The 19,866-nt window shown below is 39.3% G+C and overlaps 1 protein-coding gene across 1 annotated transcript in view; it reads right to left on the bottom strand.

Annotated features, from left to right (window-relative positions):
• Positions 1–7,285: 7,285 nt before the first annotated feature.
• GUCY2F (guanylate cyclase 2F, retinal) overlaps positions 7,286–19,866 on the bottom strand; it is a 197,739-nt gene continuing 185,158 nt past the window's right edge. The window contains 4 exon segments of the mRNA XM_006878253.1: positions 7,286–7,359; positions 7,362–7,388; positions 7,391–7,491; positions 8,243–8,406. Of these exon segments, the coding sequence (XP_006878315.1) occupies positions 7,286–7,359; positions 7,362–7,388; positions 7,391–7,491; positions 8,243–8,406 (366 nt within the window).

The following is a 19,866-nucleotide window of genomic DNA, read 5'->3' as shown; positions in this document are numbered from 1 at the left end:
TAGTGAGGTTGGCCCAGGATCAGACATTATTTCGTTCTGCTGTGCATGGGGTTGCTATGAGTCGGTTCCGACTCGATGGCACCTGACAACAACAACAATGCCTCTGGAGTCCTGGTGTGGCACTGTGGCCTAATGCGTCAGACTGCAAAGTCGTTTGAACTGCAAGGTCGGTGGTTCAAGCTCATCAGCTGCTCCTTGGAAACCCTATACAGGGCCGCTATGGGTCAGAATCGACTCGATGGCACTTAACAACAACAACAAGAATGTCTCTACAAGAACAAGACAAACAACCCAACTAAAAAATGGGCACAGAACATGAACACACTTCACCAAGGAAAGCATTCAGGCAGCCAACAAGCATGTGAAAAAATATTTATGATCAGTAGCTCTTGCTGTTGTTATTGTTAGGTGCCATTGAATCGGTACTGACTAACAGCAACCCTATGCACAGTAGAATAAAACACTTCCCAGTCCTGGGACAACCTCACAATCATTGCCCATCGCTGCTGTCACTGTGCCAATCCATCTCATTTGGGGTCTTCCTTTTTTTCTCTGACCCTTCACTTTACCAAACATCTTATCCTTCTCCAGTGAATGGTCCCTCCTGATAATATGTCTAAAGTATGAGAGATGAAGTCTGGCTATCCTGGCTTCCAAGGAGCACTCTGGCTGAACTTCGTCCAACACAGATTGGTTTGTTCTTTTGGCAGTCCATGGTATTTTTAATACTCTTCTCCAACACCATAACTCAAATGCATCAATTCTTCTATAGTCTTCCTTATTCACTGTCCAACTTTTGCATACATATCAGATTATTGAAAATACCATGGCTTGGGTTAAGAGCACTGTAGTCTTCAAATGGACATCTTTGTTCTTTAACACTTTAAAGCCCTTTAAAGTGTTGTAAACCAAAAAGACTTTAAAGAGATGCAAACCAAAACAAAAATGAGATATCACCTCATACCAGCACTAATATCAAAGTTCAAGAAAAACAGAAAACAACAAATACTGGTGAGGGTGTGGGAGACCCGGACCCTCCTACATTTCTGGTGAGACTTTAAAATGTTTCAACCACTGTGGAAAATGGTATGATGCTTCCTCAGAATTGGAAATAGAAATAAGATATGATCTAGCTATCGCTCTACTTGATATTTTTCCACTAGAAATAAGGGCCAGCTGCTCAAGGTGACGTTAAAACCTTTATTATCACACAACTCATCCCTGAAACTGGCCTCTGTAAGCCAACTGGGTTGAAATTAAGTTCATCACTGAATAACCTCAGACAAATCACTAAATATCTTTGTACTTAAGCTCACCCAGACATAAAAATGTACTATAAATATATCAATCCTATTATGATCTTGGGAAGATTCAAGGAGATAATGCATATATAATAATTACCATAGAGCCTGGTCCAGAGGAAATATTAAATAATTATTAACTGTTTAAAAAAAGAAAGAAAAGAAATAAGAGGCAGGATAGAATTAGATCTATGCAAACCAATGTTCATCACAGCACTATTTACAATAGCAAGAAGATGGAGACAGATTAAATGTCCACCAATGGAAAAATGGATAAACAAACTTTGGTATATGAACACAATGGAATATTATGCAATGTTGAATAATCATGATGAATCTTTAAAATACCTTATAACATGGATGACCTTGGAGGACATTATGCTGAGTGAAATTCGTCAATTACAAAAGGACAAAAACTCAAGAAAAGGTTTTCACATTAAAAGAAATATTATTTGATAACTTACAGGGGTGGGAGGGAAGGGAGAGTAACTCATTGGCTAGACAGTAGACACAGGCTAGGTTGGTAATGGGCAGGGCAATATACAGAAGAGTGAGATTGGCAAGAATGATGACGATAAGCGAAAACACAGGGAGATATGCAAGGGTTAAAGGGAATAGAGGTAAATAGTCATGTATCCACAGCCTTGGAACAACAGTGTTTGGAACGTAGATATTTGGACAGAATCACAGGCTGAATTTGTATGGGAGGAAGAGTGGGAATATATTCACAAATATATGAGTTTGAAAAAAGATATTTGTACATGGGTATTTTCCTTTCCTGCAAACACTAATGTGAATGTGGTAGAGCATACAGCAGGCAAAATGATGAAAACTTCTTAGACATTATTAAACATCTTAAGGCAATGAGTTGCTGGACCTGGGGACTCAGGACCATAGTGTCTGGAGACACCAAGGTCAATTGGCATAACATAGTCCACATGGACAGTATCCTACATGCTACTTTGGTGAGTAGTTTCTGAGTTCTTAAAGCTCTTCAGTGGCCATCTAAGGTGCCTCTGTGTGTGAAAGAAAGAAGGGTGTTTTTGTTGTTAGGTGCCATCTAGTCAGTACCGACTCATAACGACCCTATGCACAACAGAATGAAACACTGCCTGGTCCTGTGCCAACCTCACAATAATTGCTATTTATGAGCCTGTTGCTGCTACCACTGTGCCAATCCTTCTAGTTGAGGGTCTGCCTCTTTTTTGCTGACACTCCAATTTAGCAAACATGATATCTTTTCCAGGAACTGGTCCTTCCTTGTAATATGTCTGAAGTATGACAGACAAAGTCTAACCATCCTGGCTTCCAAGGAGCACTCTGGCTATACTTCTTCCAACACAGATTGGTTTGTTCTTTTAGCAGCCTGTGATATATTTAATATTCTTCTCCAACACCATAACTCAAATGCATCTATTCTTCTACAGTCTTCCTTATTCACTATCCAACTTTCACATGCCTATGAGGTTATTGAAAATGCCATGGCTTGGGTCAAGCACACCTTAGTCCTCAAACTGACATCTTTGCTCTTCAACACTTTAAAGAGGTTTTGTGCAGCAGACTTACCTAATGCAATACGGTATTTGATTTCTTGACTACTGTTTCCATGAGTGTTGATGATTGATCCAAACAAAATGAAGTCATTTCTCCATTTATATGGATGTTGTTTATTAGTCCAGTGATGAGGATTTTTTATTTCTTTAAACTGAGGTGCAACCCATACTGAAGACAGTGGTCATTGATCTTTATCAATAAGTGTTTTAAGTCCTCTTCATTTTCAGCAAGCAAGAGTGTATCATCCACGTATCTCAGGTTGTTAATGAATCTTCCTCCAATCCTGATGTTACATTTTTCTTCATATAATCTAGCTTCTCAGATTATTTGTCCAGCATACAGACTGAATAAGTATTATGAAAGAATTCAACCCTAGCACACACCTTTCCTAATTTTAAACCATTTATCCTTCCCTTGTTCTGTTCCAACAGCTGCCTCTTGGAATACGTACAGGTTCCTCATGAGCACAATTAAGTGTTCTGGAATACTCATTCTCCACAAAGTTGCCCATAGCTTGTCATGACCCACACAATCAAAAGATTTTGCATAGTCAATAAAACACAGGCATTCTCTGCTTTCAGCCAAGACCCATCTGACGTCAGCAATGATATCCCTCAATCCACATCATCTTCTGAAATCAGCTTGAACCTCTCTACAAGTTCTCTGTCAAAATATTGCTGCAGCCATTTTTTTATTATCTTTAGCAAAATTTTACTTGTATGTGATATTAATGATATTATCCAAAGATTTCCACATTCTGTTGGGTCACTTCTCTTTGGAATAGGCACAAATATGAATCTCTTCCAGCCAGTTGGCCAGGTAGTTTCTTCTAAATTTCTTTAGTGTAGGATTTGTTGAATGTAAAACTGATGATCTTCTCTGTAAAGCTTCACTCACAATTCACAATAAAAAGTTTGGTGTTTTTTGTTTTTTGTTTTTTAATCAGGAAAGGTGTGCATCAGGGTTATTTCCTTTTATCATATTTATTTAATACTATGCTGAGCAAATTATCTGACAAGCTGGACTATTTGAATAAATATGTTACATCAGGATTGAAAGAAGACTCACAAACAGCCTTCAATATGCAGATAACACAACCTTGCTTGCTGAGTAAATAATCCGAGAAGCTGGGTGATATGAAGAAAAACGTGGCATCAGAAGACTCATTAACAACCTGCGATATGCAGATTATACATATGAAAATGAAGAGGACTTAAAACATTTGCTGATGAAAATTAAAGAGCCCAGCCTTCAGTATGGATTACATCTCAATGTCAAGAAAACAAAAATCCTCACCACTTATCAATGGAGAAAAGATTGAAGTTGTTGAGGACTTCATTCTTCTTGGATCAACTATGAACACTCATGGAAGCAGCAGTCAAGAAATAAAACGGCATATTGCATTGGGCAAATCTGCTCCACAAGACCTTTTTAAAGTGTTGAAGAGCAAAGATGTCAGCTTGAGGACTAAGGTGTGCCTGACCCAAGCCATGGTATTTTCAATAACCTCATATGCATGCGAAAGCTGGACAGTGAATAAGGAAGACCGTAGAAGAATTGATGCTTTTGAGTTATGGTGTTGGAGGAGAATATTGAAAGTGCCATGGGCTGCCAAAAGAACCAATAGATCTGTTTGGAAAGAAGTGCAGCCAGAGTGCTCCTTGGAGGTCAAGATAGACAAACTTCATCTCTCATACTTCGGATCTTGCCCCTGAAGACATCTTTCTGTTCCCCAAACTCAAAGAACATTTAAAAGGAACATGCTTTGAGTCTCTTGCAGATGCCAAAACTTCCGCTTACACATGTGTCTATCAAAAAGTGCAGAATTCTTTGGGGAAGGGTTATAAAGGTATAAACACCACCTTCAGAAGTGTAGATGGAAGCTATGTCAAGAAACAGTAGTTTCACATTGGACATTTTTGTTTAATAAAGGGGTCTCTGGTTTTGTAGCATTACTTTTTTACTTACCCTCGTATGTCAAAGCCTGATGCATGATAAGTGCAAGCTATAACAACCATCACCACCACCACCACCATCATCATCATTACCACCAATATACCAATCTGGTATGTGTTGAAAACACGTTTAAGACTGTGGTTATGATGAACATAGAATGAAGTTTAATAAGCAGCACTAGGACCCTCCCACATCATGACTTTCTATATAGCCAGTAACAACAAGCCTCTGTATCTATAAAACTTTGTGCTTCAACCCATTTCTATCCAGGGCCTCCCTTACCTAAGTGCAATGTGAGAAAAAGATTCCAATCCTCAAATAAGCATGCCTAGCAGCACAGAGAAGGGCAATGGTTATAATGGTGGTAGTGGTTGTTAAGTGCTGTTTAGTTAGTTCTAACTCATAGTGACCCTGTATAGTGTTTCCGAGGAACTTCTGGTGAATTTGAACTGTCGACCTTGAGGTTCAAACTGACCTGTGGACCAGTGCTTATCCTGTAGCTCCACACCACACCATGGGGTTAGTGGTGAAGTACCATAGAGTCGGTTCAGACTCATGGTAATTCTGTATAAGGTTTCTGAAGCTGTAAATCTTTATGGGAACAGAAAGCCTTATGTTTCTCCCACGGAATAGCTAGTGGATTCGAACTGATGACCCTGCGATTAGCAACCCAACTGATTGCTCTTATGATTGTAATACAAATGCTATGTGGAAGGGAAAACTCAGTGGCTAACCATCATCAGAAGCCCCAAGCATATGGATTAGATTAGAAGAGCAGACTGCATGAGCACTGTCTGGCCTAGGTGAACCTCCTACTGTGGGGAATTGTAGGTTATATAAGCCAGCATAAGGACACTAGAAGGGGTGAGGAGAAATAGAAAGGGGTCTGGTTAGGAGAACCTGAAACTGAATACAAATCACCAATTTGATAATTGTGTGGTAGCCTTCTCACTTCCATTTCAGATTATCAGTGCCAGGGGAAGCAATTCCAATTTTACAGGTAAAGAAAATGAAAACACAAACAGGTTTGGTGACTCACTGCTGGTTCAATTTTTACTTCCTTTGCACTGTGTTGTTTTTAATAAACAGGACTGAAAAATTAGATTTCATTTTTTACATTCACATAGCTCTACTCTGTCTTGGGAACAGCTCACAAACTCTCCAATGCAGCCCTGAAATACCAAAATGCCTAATGGACTCATCCCTAAGTTTCCCAACAACTCACTGAATATAATCAGCCGGATTGATCAACCCTGTGGCTGTTTTACTGCCCACACTGAATCATCTTTTATTTTAGTTTTAACTGAATTAATTTTCAGTGATTTTTTAAAAAAATCTATTCAGATTGCTGGAGTTCAACAAGTTAAAACAGGTATTCTTATCCCATGGATTTTTCCTCAACCATGGTTTCCCTGTGTGCTCCTGATTAGCTTTCTGCTCCTGCTGATTGACAGGTATGATGTCTATTTCTAAACCCTATTTAGGTGGCTTGTCCTAGCCCGGAGGCTCTCTACCTGACCTGAAAGGGCCTTGTCTAATCTGAGATAAACACACTGCCCTGTGTGTGAGTTCAGAGCTGGAACATTTCAGACTACTGTGAAGGATCTAATGAATGGAGCTACTCATTCTCTACCTCTACCTTAGTTCCTGGGACAGAGTAGCTGTCTAAAATTTGGCATGCCTGGGGCATCTTGCTCCATCAGTAAGACAAGTATCTGTGTTGCAGACAACATGGAAATATCCCTGCACAGCTTTGAGATTTTCAGGCATTTTCTGCTTAGAGACAAAACAACATAGAAAATTAAGGGTGATGAAGCATAGAAATCATCTGTTCTTTACTCATCTTCTACAACCTTTGATGGGAAAAATGAGAATTGACAGGGTAGAAGAAGGTGGAATCAGGGGCTTGCAACCTCACAATAAATCGTTATCTGAACCCTCAGACTAATAGATAGGATTTTGGTTATCCTGTAGCAAATCCAAAGTGCATCAAACCTAAAACCTATCTGATGTAATACCAAAGTTCTTTCCTATATAACAATGGTACCTAAAGAATTAGACCAGATTTTCATCACATGTGTTAGATCTACACAAACTTTACCAAAATGGAGTCTATGACAGTTACCAACTATGGGCAAAACACCAATTCTTCCTTCTTCCCTCTTGTACCTAGTACACTGCAGTCTACACTTAGGATACTTTAGCAATTGAAATACAGCAACTCTTGGTCCCACTCTCTTCTTGTCCCAATTCTAGGAAAAAGCTCAAAAGAAATCCAACCAGCAATCTCTTACTGGGTTTGAGAGTTGTTCTTTTGTAAAATTGAAATGATACACATTCTATCTGGCTTCATTTCCAATGGAATAACAATGAAAGTGGTACACTGTTTAAATTTCAGTTCCTAAATAGCAATGTTCTAGCAACTTGATTCTTTAATCTTGGAATAAATTAGCCCTGCATATCATATAAAAATTTCACTCTGGAATATATTTTCCTGATAATTGACTTATCTTGTAGACATTATGACTACCAATGTACATCAAAAAGCATACAGGTCTTTCAGAAGATCCAGTGGACATGCATGGCTGCGATGGTAGAGAAGCCCACAATGTCACTGAAGTACAAAGTGACCAAGTCAAAGCTCTCAGGTTCTATTGTTTTGAGTGATACAGCAACTGATCTGAACAGCAAACAGGTATTTCTCAGAGAACTTGTGCTTCCCTCCATACCACACATGCCTTTTAGAAGACGATAACCCCCCAAAACCACTGCCAAGGAATCAAATGCCTCCTGAAGGAAAGCATTAATTTATTCATTTATCTTGCAAATATGTATTGAGAGCCTACAGTGTATCTGATACTGTGTCAGGTACTGGAAGATAGCACTAACAAGACACAGTCCAGGTCTTCATGGAGTTTTTCCAGCACCTCGGCCCCCTGGGGAATGATCCCAGGTGGTTGTCTTTTCATGAGACTAGTTTCCCCAATTGTCACCTAGAAGATCATGTTATAACATGATAATATGCCCTGGAAAATTGGAAAATTGTAGCAACAGGCAAGGTTTTCAACTAAGTGGGGGGGATAGGGGGCCTGGAAAAATAACCCTGCTACTTCCCTCTAGGAGCTCAAAGAACTACTTTTTTTTAATTGGTCAACCTCCCAGCCAAGTCATGAAGTGGCATGTACAAAAACCAAGGCACCAAAAAACTTAAATGACCAGCATGATCCACAGGTAGTGGAAAATTAGGATGTGTGCTTGGCTCCCTTGGTTTCCAATTCTTCTTTGATTTGAAGGTGTGACTCAAACCTACTGGGGGTAGAGAGGGTACTGGACAGGGGGAGGGAGTAGTTAGTTGATGGGTATTTTTTTTTTCTTTTTTTAATAGAAGACACTGTTATAAGGATTCACACTCCTCAGGTGTTCACACATACGGTGGTAGCATCTGTGATAGAAGCTTCTCTGTTTTCTGTTTTTCAATTTCCAGCTCCTCAGTCCACTCCTGGATCAAATCGTCCAAGTTGCTAGAATATTGCTCCAACATTCGAAGCATACAGTCAATGATATTGGTCTTCTTCCCTTTATTAAAGGTTTTTAACTAGAAGTAATGAAGAAAGAACTTAAGGGACTGCTTACTATCCAAACTCAGAGATGATGGAGCAGGGCTCCCATTTTATAAATCCTTTCTTCTAAAATGACAGGGGAAAAGAGTTGAATCATCTCTAAATAGGAAAAATGGTAGTTCAGGATAATGCACAGGACCTCACGGTCAATTTGAAACACAACGCAGTGGTTCAAACCCACCAGCCGCTCCTTGTAAACCCTACACAGGGTTGCTGTGAGTCAGAACCAACTTGACGGTAATTGACAACAACAACACCTTCATTGTCACTCTGGCCCATTCCTGAGGCTCTTCTACCATGTGTAGTCTTCACCTAGTCTTTTTATTTTTATTGTGAATTGAGTGAAGGTTTATAGAAAAGATCATCATACACTTTGTTTTATCTCAATGGCAATCCCTTCCGTGTAACAACAGTGATCCTGCTTCCTCCCTGTGGTTTCTATTTCCATTCCACTCACCTTCCCATCCCTTCTCGATTTTGCCCCTAGGTAAATGTTGTTCTTTTGATTTTGAATTATTTACTTATAATGTGATCTTCTAGGTGACTATTGGCGAGACTAGTCTCATGAAAAGACAACCACCTGGGATCATTCCCCAGGGGGCCGAGGTGCTGGAAAAACTCCATGAAGACCTGGACTGTGTCTTGTTAGTGCTATCTTCCAGTACCTGAAACTGTATCAGATTCACCATTCATAGTGAGCACGCCTTACTAGTGTTGTCCCCCCTATACAACTATCTAGTGCTTGGCTGAAAGTTGGACCATGAGGGTGAGTTCCTTTCCAGACCTGAAGGGAGGTTGAGGGACAGAGTCCCAGGTTCCTCCAGTCTCTTTCTAACTAGTAAGTGCAGTTTGTATGTTTAATCATTTTGAGTTTTGTTCTGCCACTCTGTCTGGGACCTTTTAATGTAATTAATCCTGTTCAGAGAAGTTTGTAGTGGTACCATCCAGTTCTTCTGGTCTCAGAGTCATGAAGACAGATATTCACATGCTACATTAGTCAGTTGGACTAATTGATTCAAAGCCTCTTCAATTCTTATCACTCTTTTTTCTTATGCACATGGAAAGACCAATAGCTGCACCTTAGCTGCTAATGAGCTTTTAAGATCCCAGACACTACTTACCAGAGTGGTGGTGTCTGTGTGCTGTGGAGTTGGTTCCGACTCATAGCAACCCTGTACAGGGTTTCCGAGGCTGTAAATCTTTACAGGAGCAGAAAGCTTCATCATTCTCCCGCAGAACAGCTGGTAGTTTCGAACCACCGACCTTAAGGTTCGAAGCCCAATTTGTAACCACTATGCTACCAGAGCTCCTTCACTTATCAAAGTAGTATGTAGAATATTGTCTTTGTGGATTATAGTTTGCCAATTGACCATGTTGTCCTCTGAGACTATGGCTCTGTGTCCCCAGGCCCTGCAACTCATTACCATAAAATGTTTGATGATATTTAAGAAGTTTTCATCCTTTTGTCCACTGTGTGCTTCACGACATTCATAGTTGTGTTTGCAGTTCAAATATCTCTTTCAACTCCTATATATATATATATCTATGGGAGAAATGTATATATTGTGGAGAAAGAGTATTCCGGAACACTTAATTGTGTTCATGAGAAACCTGTACATAGGCCAAGAGCCAGTCATTCGAAAAAAACAAGGGAACACTGAAAGGTTTAAAATTAGGAAAAGGGTGCACCAGGGTTGTATTCTTTCACTATACTTATTCAATCTGTACACTGAGCAAATAATTTGAGAAGCTGGATTATATGAAGAAGAATGTGGCATCAGGACTGGAGGAAGACTCATTAACAACCTACAATATGCAGATGATACGATCTTGTTTGCTTCAAGTGAAGAGGATGTAAGATATTTACTAATAAAGATCAAGACCACAGTCTTCGGTATGAATTGCACCTTAATGTAAAGAAAACATCCTCACCACTGGACCAATAAACAATGTCCATATAAATGTAGAAAAGACTGAAGTTGTCAAATTCTTCATTTTGCTCATATCCACCATCAACACTCATAGAAGCAGCAGTCAAGAAATTAAGTGACATATTGCTATTGCTTTAGGCAAATTTGCTGCACAACGCCTCTTTAAAGTGTTAAAGAGCAAAGATGTCAGAGGACTAAGGTATACCTGACCCAAGCCATGGGTCAATATTTTTGGTAACCTCATAGGCAAGTGAAAGTTGGACAGTGAATAAGGAAGACCATAGAATTGATGCATTTGAGTTATGGTGTTAGAGGAGAATATTAAAAGTGTCACGGACTGCCAAAACAACAAACCAATCTGTGTTGGAAGAAGTATAACCAGAATGCTCCTTGGAAGCCAGGATGTCCAGACTTTGTCTTTCCTACTCTGAACATATTGTCAGCAGGGACCATTCTCTGGAGAAGGATATCATGTTTGGTAAAGTGAAGGGTCAGGGAGAAAGAAAAAGACCCCCAACAAGATAGACTGGAGCAGTGCCAGCAGCAATAAACTCCAACGTAGCAATGATTGTGAGGTTGGTGCAGGGCTGGGCAGTGTTTTATTCTGTTGTATATATATATATATATATAAGAGTCCTGGTACAGGATAAGCACTCGACCTCAAGGTCAGTTTGTACCTCAAGTTCAGAGGTTCAAACTCACTAGCCACTCCTCGTAAACTCTAGATAAGGTCGCTATGAGTTGGAACCAACTTGACAGCACTTAACATTATATATATCCCACTCTTCCTTCCATACCCATTCAGGCTGTGTTTCTAAGTATCTACCCCCAAAACATTGTTGTTACAAGTTTTTGCATATGTAACTATTTACCTCTATTCCCTGTGTCTTCACCTGTCTTCATCATTCTTATGCCAACCTCCCTCTTCTTGTATATTGCCCACTCCTTCGTGTATATTGCCTTGCCTGTCAACCAAGTTAACATGTCTACCCTCTAGCCAAGAGTCCTGGTATGACACTATAGGATAAGCATTGGACTGCAAGGTCACTTTGAATTTCAAGGTCAGCTGTTTAAACTCATCAGTTGCTCCAAGTAAACCCTATACAGGGTCACTATGAGTCAGAACCAACTCGATGGCCCTTAACAACAACACAACAACCCTCTAGTTAGTAAATTACTCTCCATTCTCCATAAAAGAGTGTTTCTTTTGGTATGAAAACCTTTTCTTGAGTGTTTACAATAGTCTCATATAATATTTGTCTTTTTGTGATTGATGTATTTCACTCAGCATAATGTCTGCCAGGTTCATGCATGTTGTGAGGTATTTCACAGATTCATCGCTGTTCTTCAATGTTGCCTAGTATGCCAATGTATGCATGTACCATATTTGGTTTATTCATTTATCTTATGGTAGACATTTAAAGTTGCTTCCACTTTTTTGCTATTTTGAATAGTGTTGCAATGAACATTGGTGTGCACAGATCTACTCGCATCCTGGCACTTATTTCTTGTGCATATATAACAAGTAGAGGGATTGCTGTGTCGTATGGTATTTCTAATTCCAACTTTCTGAAGAAGTGCCATACCATTTTCCACAGTGGTTGAACCATCTTAGTCCCACCAGAAATGTAGGAGGGTCCCAATCTCTCCACATCCTCACAAGCATTTGTTGTTTTCTGTTTCTAGTTTAATTTGGCTGGGAATGCTGGTATCAGATGATATTTCACTGTTTTTTTGTTTTGTTTTATTGTGAATTATGTCGTAGTTTACATGGGAGAACAATATCTTTACATTCATGCTATCATATTTTGTTTCATTGCAATGATTACAATCCCCTGCGTGCATCACCAAACAACCAAATGGCACACCCTGCATGCTTGCCCCGGCCACCAGCACACAGCCCCTCTCCTTCCCTGAATCCAGAGTCACCAGCCACTCATTCTCTCCACGTCATTGTCTCTGCCTCCATCCCTGGCATCACTGCTTCCCTGGACAGGGTCCCAGAATTCGCTTTTGTCCCTTGATGGGTCCAGGGATTTCCGCTCCTGGACTGCAAAATCAACCACTCAATTCTTTTTATTACAAAATGTCTAACTTTACCTTTCTAACACTCGCTGTCAGTCCTGATAGCAATCATTCCCTATTGAACCACAGGAGTCTTATCACAGTCACCTTTTATCTGTCCATCCAGACAGGTTTAAAACAACTCAGTGGAGATTCTACCTTTCCCATTACCCTCTGGAACTAGGTTCCCTAATGGAAGCTTGTAAGCCAGTCATTTTTGCCTTTTTAGGCCTCCCCCCGCCATTTTGGGTAGGCAATGTCTAAGTTCCCCATCCTTGTCAACCCTGTGTACCAAGGGGGGAGGGGAATGATCCTCACTGTAAAGATTTGTTCACTCCTTTGCCATACTGCACCCACAAGCATAGGTCAAGTTCATTTAATTGTAGTGGATTACTCTTTTTTCCTCTTCTTTCTTCCTCTAGTCATGTTCTGATTGTCCAACCGTTGATGCCAGGTCAAATGGGTACTATCTGCAAGTGTGGGTGTCCTTGTGCATCTCCCCTCACTTCCTATCAGTTGGACACTTCATACTCTGCTCTTGTCCTCTGGGGCCATGTCCCTGCCAGGCCAACCAGGTCTCAATCCAGGTTAACAGGAGTCTTATTGAATGTGGTCAGACATAGTTCACAACTTCATTGCTGTTTTTCCCCCACTTCCCCTTATCAGTGACCAACATGGTCAGCAGCAAGACCACATGCCTGCTCATGAATTTACCTTGAGTTTTTGTCTTGGAAGGGGGTTTGCCTTGACAGGACCTGACCACTTGCCTTGATGGCTCCCAGGGGAACAACTTGCTTGTTATTGTAGTAGTCTGTTATTGTTTTTTATTTTTCCTGCTGGTCTTTCTTTCAAGAAGTATCTTCCTTTCCTCTAGCTGCTCCAGGCTGGTCTACTTGTCCTTTCAAGTGGAAATTTCCCACCTCAGAAGACTCTGGATGGGGATCAGGATTCCACCTAAGGTCTTGTGCAATGCAAAGGCTCTGCAAGAAGCTTCCTTCACTAGGCAAGTTCTAGCCCCATTTTAGGTATTCCAATCAGTTACAGGTTGAAGATGGACTTATAAGATTTCTATGGTGATGTTTCTAGATATTCCTTTCTCTCCCCTTCAAGTGTCTATTTTACAATAGGAGGTAAGGGAAACCAAGATTCAAAAGACAGCCAAGCATCTTAACATCGTTTCCCCACTTTTAACCATTCAAACCATGCCTCAATCCTTGTATGCCTGAGCCGTGCTGTTCCATGGTTGTGCTTACATTGCTATTTACCTCTGTCCTATTTAGTCCATGTAAACCTGCCTAACTGTTCTCCCATCCACCTGTTCCTCCTTTCCCCTTCCCCTTCTAGTGTTTGCCACCCCCAGCACCCAAACTATCCTGTGTCTATTCTCTACCATGTGCTCCACTATCCTGTGTCTATTCCCTACCCTGTGCTCCACCTTCACCTCCCTCCCCTCACCCCAACCAATACACCCCAATAACCAACAAAATCCCCCCTCCTTTTAGTGTGGGAACTTTTTCTTACTCTTTTACAGTCATTGTCCTGTGCAGTATTTCTCCTTTTGTGACTGACTGATTTCACTCAGCATAATGTCCTCAAGGTTCATCCATGTTATGCAGTGACTTACAGCTTCCTTGTTATTCTTCAAGGTAGCAAAATATTCCATTGTGTGTATGTACCAAAGTTTGTTTATCCATTCTTCCATAGAGGGCCACTGAGGCTGTCTCCATCTTTTTGCTATTGTAAATAGTGCTGCTGTGAACATTGGTGTGCATATATCTATTCGTGTTATGGCTCATAATTCTTGTGGATAAATACCAAGTAGAGGAGTTGCTGGATCATAAGGCATCTCTATTTCCAACCTTCTGAGGAAGCACCATATTGTTTTCCAGAGTGGTTGGACCATTTTGCAATCCCACAAGCAGTGCATGAGGTTCCCAGTCTCTCCATATCCTCGCCAGCATTTCTTGTCCTCTACTTATTTTGAATTTGCTATTATTGCTGGGGTGAGATGATATCTTATTGTTGTTTTGATTTGCATCTCTCTAATGGCTGTTGGAAGAGTGTTAGAGGAGAATATTGAAAGTGCCATGGGCTGCCAAAAGAACCAGTAAATCTGTTTTTGGAAAAAGTGCAGCCAGAGTGCTCCTTGGAGGCCAGGATGGCCAAACTTCATCTCTCATACTTCGGACATATTGTCAGGAGGGACCATTTGCTGGAGAGGGATATCATGTTTGTTAAGGTGGAGGGTCACAGAAAAGGAGGAAGACCCCCAACAAGATGGATTGGCCAAGTGGCAGCATCGATGGACTCAAGTGTGGCAACAGCAGTGAGGTTGGCCCAAGATTGGGCAGTGTTTCGTTCTGCTGTGCATAAGGTCACTACTGACTCGAAGGCACCTAACAACAACAACAAAATGACTAGTGAATGTGAACATTTCTTCATATGTTGGTTGGCTGCCCAGATCTCCTCCATGGTGATCGTGTCCTCTGCCCATTTTTAAATTGAGTTATTTGTCCTTTTCTTATAGAGGTGTTGTAGGTTCCTATATATTTTGGAAATTAGCACCTTGCTCAATGTGTCGTTGCAAAAGACTTTTTCCCATTCTGTGGGCTCCCATTTTACTCTTTTGATGAAGTCTTTTGATGCACATAGGTTTTTAATTTTTAGTATGTCCCAGTCATCTATTTTGTCTACTTTTGTTTGTGAAATTTTCAAAATGTAGTCTGTGTATGCCCTGTATTAGAGCCCTCACATTTGTCCCTATTTTTTCATTGATGGCCTTTGTAATTCTGGGATTCACATTTAGGTCTTTAATCTATGCTGAGTTGATTTTTCTATGAAGCATGAGGTAAAAGTCTTGTTTCAAGCTTTTGCATATTGTTTTCCAGTTCTTCCAGCACCATCTGTTGAAGAGACTATGTCCTCAACATGCAATATACTTAGGTGCTTTGTCGAAAATCAGTTGGCTGTATGTGGGTGTGTTAATTTCTAGATTCTCAATTCTGTTCCATTGATCAGTGTATCTTTCATTGTACGAGTACCAGGCTGTTTGGACCACTGTGGCCGTGTAGTAATTTTTAAAAGAAGGGAGTGAGAGGCTTCCTACCTTGTTCTTCTTCTTGAGCAGTGCTTTGCTTATCCTGGGTCTCTTTCTTTTCCATATAAAGTTTGTAATTGTCTTTTCCATCTCTTTGAAGAATGTCGTTGGAATCTGGATTGGGATTGCATTATATGTGTAAATTGCTTTGAGCAGGATTGACATTTTCACAATGTTAAGTCTTCCTATCCAGGAGCATGGTATATTCTTCCATTTTTGTAAGTCTCTTTTAGTTTCTTGTAGTAGTGTTTTGTAGTTTTCTTTGTGTAGTTCCTTTGTTTCTCTGGTTACATTTATTCCTAGATATTTCATCTTTTAGGTGGCTATTGTAAATAGTATTGCTTTCCTAATGTCCTTTTTAGTACTGTCATTGTTACTGTAGAGGAATCCAGCTGAATTTTGTATGTTTATCTTATACCCTGCCACCTTGCTGAAGCTTCCAATGAAGCCTAGTAGCTTTTTTACTGAGTCTTTGGGGTTTTCTATGTATGAGGTCATATTGTCTGCAAATAGAGAATTTTACTTCCTCTTTGCCAATTCAGATTCTTTTAATATTCCTGTCTTGCCGTATAGCTCTGACTAAGACTTCCAGCAAAATATTGAATAGGAGTGGTGACAAAGGGCATCCTTGTCTGGTTCCTGTTTGCAGAGGGAAAGCTTTCAGGTTCTCTCCATTGAAAGTAATGTAGACTGTTGGTTTTTTATATATGCTCTTAATTATGTTGAGGAATTTCCCTTTAATTACTACTTTGTTGAGTGTTTTTATCAGGAATGGATGTTGGATTTTGTCAAATGCCTTTTCTGCATCAATCTATATGATCGTGTTTTGTTTGTTTTTTTTTCTTGTTTCTTGTTTAAATTGATTGTTTTTCTAATGTTGAACCATCCTTGCATCCCTGATATGAATCCCACTTGGTCATGATGTATTATTTTTTTGATATGGTGCTGGATTCTGTTGTCTAGGATTTTGTTGAGAGTTTTTACATCTATGTTCATGAGGGATATTGGTCTATAACTTTCTTTCTTAGTGGTGTCCTTCCCTGGTTTTGGTATGACTGTGTGCTTACTTCATAAAAAGTATTAGGAAATTTCCATCCTCTTCTATATTCTGGAATAATTTGAGTACAATTGGTGGTGACAGCTCTTCCCTGAATTTGGTAGAACTCACCAGTGAAGCCATCTGGACCTGGACTTCCTTTGGTTAGGAATTTTTTGATGACCTGATCAATTTCTTCTTTTGTTATGGGTCTGTTCAAGTCTTCTGCTTCACTCTGTGTGAGATTAGGTCGGTCGTGTTTTTCTAAAAATGTGTTTACCTCTTCTAAGTTTTCAAATTTGTTGGAATACAACTCTTCATAGTATTCTGTTATTATCCTTTTGATTTCCTTAGCTTCCATTGTGACATCGCCCATGTGATTTCTAATGTGTGCTATTTGCATCTTCTCTCTCTTTACTTTTGTTAGGTTTGCCAATGATTTGTCAATTTTATTAATCCTTTCAATGAGCCAGCTTCTTGTCCTATTGATTCTTTCTATAGTTTTTCTGTTTTCTATCTCATTTATTTCTGCTCTGAACTTTATTATTTCTTTTCTTTTGGTGGCTGTAGGTTTCCTCTGTTGGTCTGTTTCTAATTGTAGATGCTATGCTAATGAGTTAATTTTGGTTCTTTCTTCTTTTTGGATGTGCACATTTATCACAATAAATTGTCCTCGCAGCACCACTTTCACAGTGTCCCAAAGATTTTGGTCTGTTGTGTTTTCACTCTCGTTTGTTTGTTGGAACTTTCTGAATCATGTTTAATTTCTCCTATTATCCAGTTGCTTTTCAGCAGGGTAAAGACATTTTCCATGTATTCAACTTTATTTTCTTATTGTTGATTTCTAGTTTTATGGCACTGTGGTCTGAAAAGATGTTTTGTAGTATTTTGTTGTTTGTAAATTTATGGAGGCTTGCTTTGTGACCTAATACATGATCAATTCTGGAGAATGTTCCATGTGCACTGGAAAAGAATATGTAGTGTGCTGTTGTTGGGTTGAATGCTCTGTACACATCTATGTGTACAGTTAGTTGATTGTGCTATTTAGTCCCTCTATAGCTTTGTTGAGTTTCTTTCTAGTTGTTTTATCCCTTTTTGAAAGTGGCGTATTAAAATCTCCCACTATAATTGTAGATTTATCTATTTCTTCAATTCTAGTAGGGTTTGCTTTATATATCTTGCTGCTCTTTCGTTGGGAGTATAGATGTTAATTATGGTTATGTCATCTTGCTCAGTTGAAACTTTACTTAAGAGATAATGTCCTTCTTTATCTCTTATGCTTGCTTTTGCCTTAAAATTTATTTTATCAGAGGTTAGTATTTCCACTCCTTCTTGTTTTTTTTGTTTTTTTGTTTTTTTTTATTGCTGTTAGTTTGATATATTTGTTTCCATCCTTTAACTTTTAGTCTGCTTTTGTATTTGTGTGTAAGTTGTGTCCCTTGCAGGCAGCATATTGAAGCATCTTGTGTTCTTATACATTCTGCCACTCTCTGTCTCTTCACTTGTGCATTTAATCCATTGACAGTCATGTAATTTTCGATAGGTATGAATTAATTGCTGCCATTATATTACCCTACTTCTATGCTGATGTTTCAATGAGTTCCAATAATTTTCTTGCTGAGTCTTTGGGATTTTCTATGTATAGGATCATATCATCTGCAAACAGTATTTCTTCTTCTTAGCCAATATGTTGTTGTTGTTAAGTGCCATCAAGTCAATTCCGACCCATAGCAACTCTGTATAGGGTTTCGAAGGAGCAGGTGGTGAGCTTGAACCACTGACCTTGCAGTTCAAATGACTTTGAAGTCTGATGTATTAGCCCACAGTGCCACATTTAGCCAATATAGATGCCTTTAATTTCCCTTTCTTGCCTTACAGCTCTGGCTAAGACTTCCAACACAGTATTGAATATAAGTGATGATAAAGAACATCCTTGTCTGGTTCCTATTTGCAAAGGGAATGTTTTCAGTTTCTCTCCATTGAGGATAATGTTGGCTGTTGGTTTTGTATATAGGATTGTAATTATGTTGAGGAATGTCCCTTCTATTCCTATTTTATTGAATGCTTTTATCAGGATTGGATGTTGGATTGTGTCAAATGCCTTTTTGTCATCAATTGATATGATTGAATAGTTTTTTCCTTTATTTTATTTATAGATTAGATTACATTGATTGGTTTTCTTATATTGAACCATCCTTGCATCATTGATATGAATCCCACTTGGTTATGATGTATTATTTTTATTATATGTTGTTGAATTCTATTGACTAGGATTTTGTTGAGAATTTTTGCGGCTGTTTTCATAAGGGATATCAGTTTATAATTTTCTTTTTTACTGATGTCTTTGCCTGCCTTGTTATTAGCATTATGCTAACTTCATAGAATGTATTTGGGAAATTTCCATCCTTTTCTATGTTCTGGAATAGTTTGAGCAAAATTGGTGTCAGCTCTTTGTTTGGTAGAATTCACCAGTAAAGCCATCCCAGCCCAGAATTTTTTTTAATGACCTAATCAACTTCTTCTTTTCTTATAGGTCTGTTCAAGTTTTTACTTCACTATGTGTTATTTTTCTCTGCTAGTCATAGAGTTTTCAGTGACTAGCAATTTGGAAGTAGTTCATCATTCTTTCTTCCTAGTCTGTCTTCGTCTGGAAGCGCATCTGAAACCTGTCCACCATGGGTGACCCTGCTGGTTATTTAAAATACAGGTGGCAGAGCCCTCAGAATCACAGCAACTCAATCCACCACAGCACGCCAGACAGACAAGTGGTGGCCATTTGGTTTTATGTTGAAACTGTCACTTTAAATTTCTATATCAATTCTGATACAATCCTGATATAATCAAGATACAGTCAAGATGTTCTCACCTGATATTATCAATCCTGATACAATCAAGTTATTTTCTCCCAAGATGGCGGCTCCGGGAACAGATGAGTGTCTTGAACCAGAAAACAATGGATTTCTGGATTCTCCTACAAATTCCCTAGCTGTAAACCCTCTGATCCTCCGATCCTCCAAACATACCTTTATATTTGTTTCAGAGTTCCAACACCATCTCATGAATTAGTATTAGAAAACCACAAATGAAGAACACGGTCAGCATTTCTCAAGCTGGGGGAGCTGAAGAAAAAATTCAAGCCTTGACTTTCATTATTGAAGGATTCTCTGAGCAAATTATTGAATGATGCAGAATGCATCAAGAAAAGATGGAAAGAATACACAGAGTCATTGTACCAAAAGGAAATGGTTAATGTTCAACCATTTCAAGAGGTACCATATGATCAAGAGCCAATGATACTCAGGGAGGA

This window comes from Chrysochloris asiatica, unplaced genomic scaffold, assembly GCF_000296735.1.
Source record: "Chrysochloris asiatica unplaced genomic scaffold, ChrAsi1.0 scaffold00159, whole genome shotgun sequence".
In the NCBI taxonomy this organism is placed as follows: Eukaryota; Metazoa; Chordata; class Mammalia; order Afrosoricida; family Chrysochloridae; genus Chrysochloris; species Chrysochloris asiatica.
This window is presented reverse-complemented; position numbering and strand designations above follow the sequence as displayed.